Below are 1691 nucleotides of genomic sequence, written 5' to 3'. Positions count from 1 at the left end.
GAGAGCCTCGGGTAGCAAATAATCAGAGTATTTTTTAGTATGGAATAGGGGTGGGTTTTATTAGGACATCAAATTTGTGGTGTTTTCCAATGCTCTATTAGTTAGTGCTATAAAAAAAATGATAATTACTGATTGATCCCTGATGCCTGAGGTCGTGGGGCAGGTTGTTGGCAAAGTGGGAATGTGCAGCTCGTTCCTAAGGACTCCCAGCTCTGTATTCTGGGGGGTAAAATCACTGCATTATTATTCTGGCTGTGAAGAATAAGATTTCTCCCCCTTGCAGGGCAAAATATGGGAATAGATCCCCCACCCCCTTTTCCAGAGTGTTCCTTACCCCTTAATGACTTTATAGTGCTTTTCCAAAATCCTGCTCTGCCTTGGGGAGGTGTCACCATCCCTGAACTCCTCATAATTGTGTTTTTTTTCTGTGTTTCTCCCTTTTTTTTTAGCCATCTACAACTACGAGGCCTCGCAGGACGTGGAGCTGTCGCTGCAGGTCGGGGACACTGTTCACATCCTGGAGATGTACGAAGGTGGGTCCCAAATTCTTTTCAGAAGGAAAATGTAGCAAATTGAGGTTATTTTTCTGAAATAACACTGATTTTAGGTCTGTATTTTCCACTCCTGCCATGCCTGAAGCGCTTTGTTGCTCGGTACTGAAGCACTGGAGTTTTAAAACAGTACTAAAAATGCAGAAAATAGAGAAAATTTAACGTATCTTTTCTGTTCCTGGCAGAGTTTAACAAGGTGAGATTTCTCTGTGTCTCGAGGCAGAACTACAAGATAAAGGAACATTTAATTCTGGCTCCTCATTCCTGTTTTCACCCCACCCCTGTTTGCTTTGGCTCCTCTTTGGGCCAGGCCAGGCTGGCACTGCCATTGATCTGATGAAGTGATCCAGCTGAAAAATAATAATAATAATAATAATAATAATAAAAATAATAAAACAGGCATGGCACTTAAATTGATCTGATGAAGTGATCCAGCTGAATAATAATAATAATAATAATAATAATAATAATAATACCTGTATATAGCAGGCAAAATATCTCTACATAAGAGGCAAAATATCTGTACATAACAGGCAAAATGTCTGTACATAACAGGCAAAATATCTGTATATAACAGGAGAAATGTCTGTACATAACAGGCAAAATATCTGTGTATAACAGGAGAAATATCTTTATATAACAGGGAAAATATCTGTATGTAAGAGGGAAAATCTTTGTACATAACAGGCAAAATATCTGTACATAAAAGGAGAAATATCTGTGTATAACAGGGAAAATACCTGTGTACAACAGGGAAAATATCTGTAGATAAGAGGGAAAATATCTGTAAATAACAGGCAGAATATCTGTATATAACAGGGAAAATATCTGTATATAATACTACTAATTTGTGACTTGATTCTGCAAAAAGACCCAAGAAAGAGGGAGTGTCAAGAAGCAAAATTACCCCCACTCAGAGGATGCATTTTATACTTCCCAAAACGTTGGGGTGTTTGTTTCTTTCTCTCTATTTTTAAGCAACGTCCCTTTTTTATTTGCCTGAAATATCCCAGAGTGGAATTTTCTCCAGCAGGAGAGAAAATGGCCTGGAAATTGTTCGGGGGAGAGTGAATGTTTTCATCTGAGAAAAAGGGAAAAAGGGATTGTTTTCATCTGGGAAAGGGAAAAAGGGATTGTTTT

The 1691-nt window shown here is 38.3% G+C and overlaps 1 protein-coding gene across 1 annotated transcript in view; it reads left to right on the top strand.

Annotated features, from left to right (window-relative positions):
* DOCK5 (dedicator of cytokinesis 5) overlaps positions 1-1691 on the top strand; it is a 76968-nt gene that overhangs the window by 15051 nt on the left and 60226 nt on the right. Inside the window, exon 2 of the mRNA XM_027701952.1 lies at positions 450-533. Within this exon, the coding sequence (XP_027557753.1) occupies positions 450-533 (84 nt within the window). The remainder of the gene's footprint in view (positions 1-449; positions 534-1691) is intronic.

This window comes from Neopelma chrysocephalum, unplaced genomic scaffold, assembly GCF_003984885.1.
Source record: "Neopelma chrysocephalum unplaced genomic scaffold, ASM398488v2 Primary Assembly neopelma1_175, whole genome shotgun sequence".
NCBI classification, from domain to species: domain Eukaryota; kingdom Metazoa; phylum Chordata; class Aves; order Passeriformes; family Pipridae; genus Neopelma; species Neopelma chrysocephalum.
Note: the sequence above shows the minus strand (reverse complement) of the source record. Positions and strands in the feature narration are given on the sequence as shown.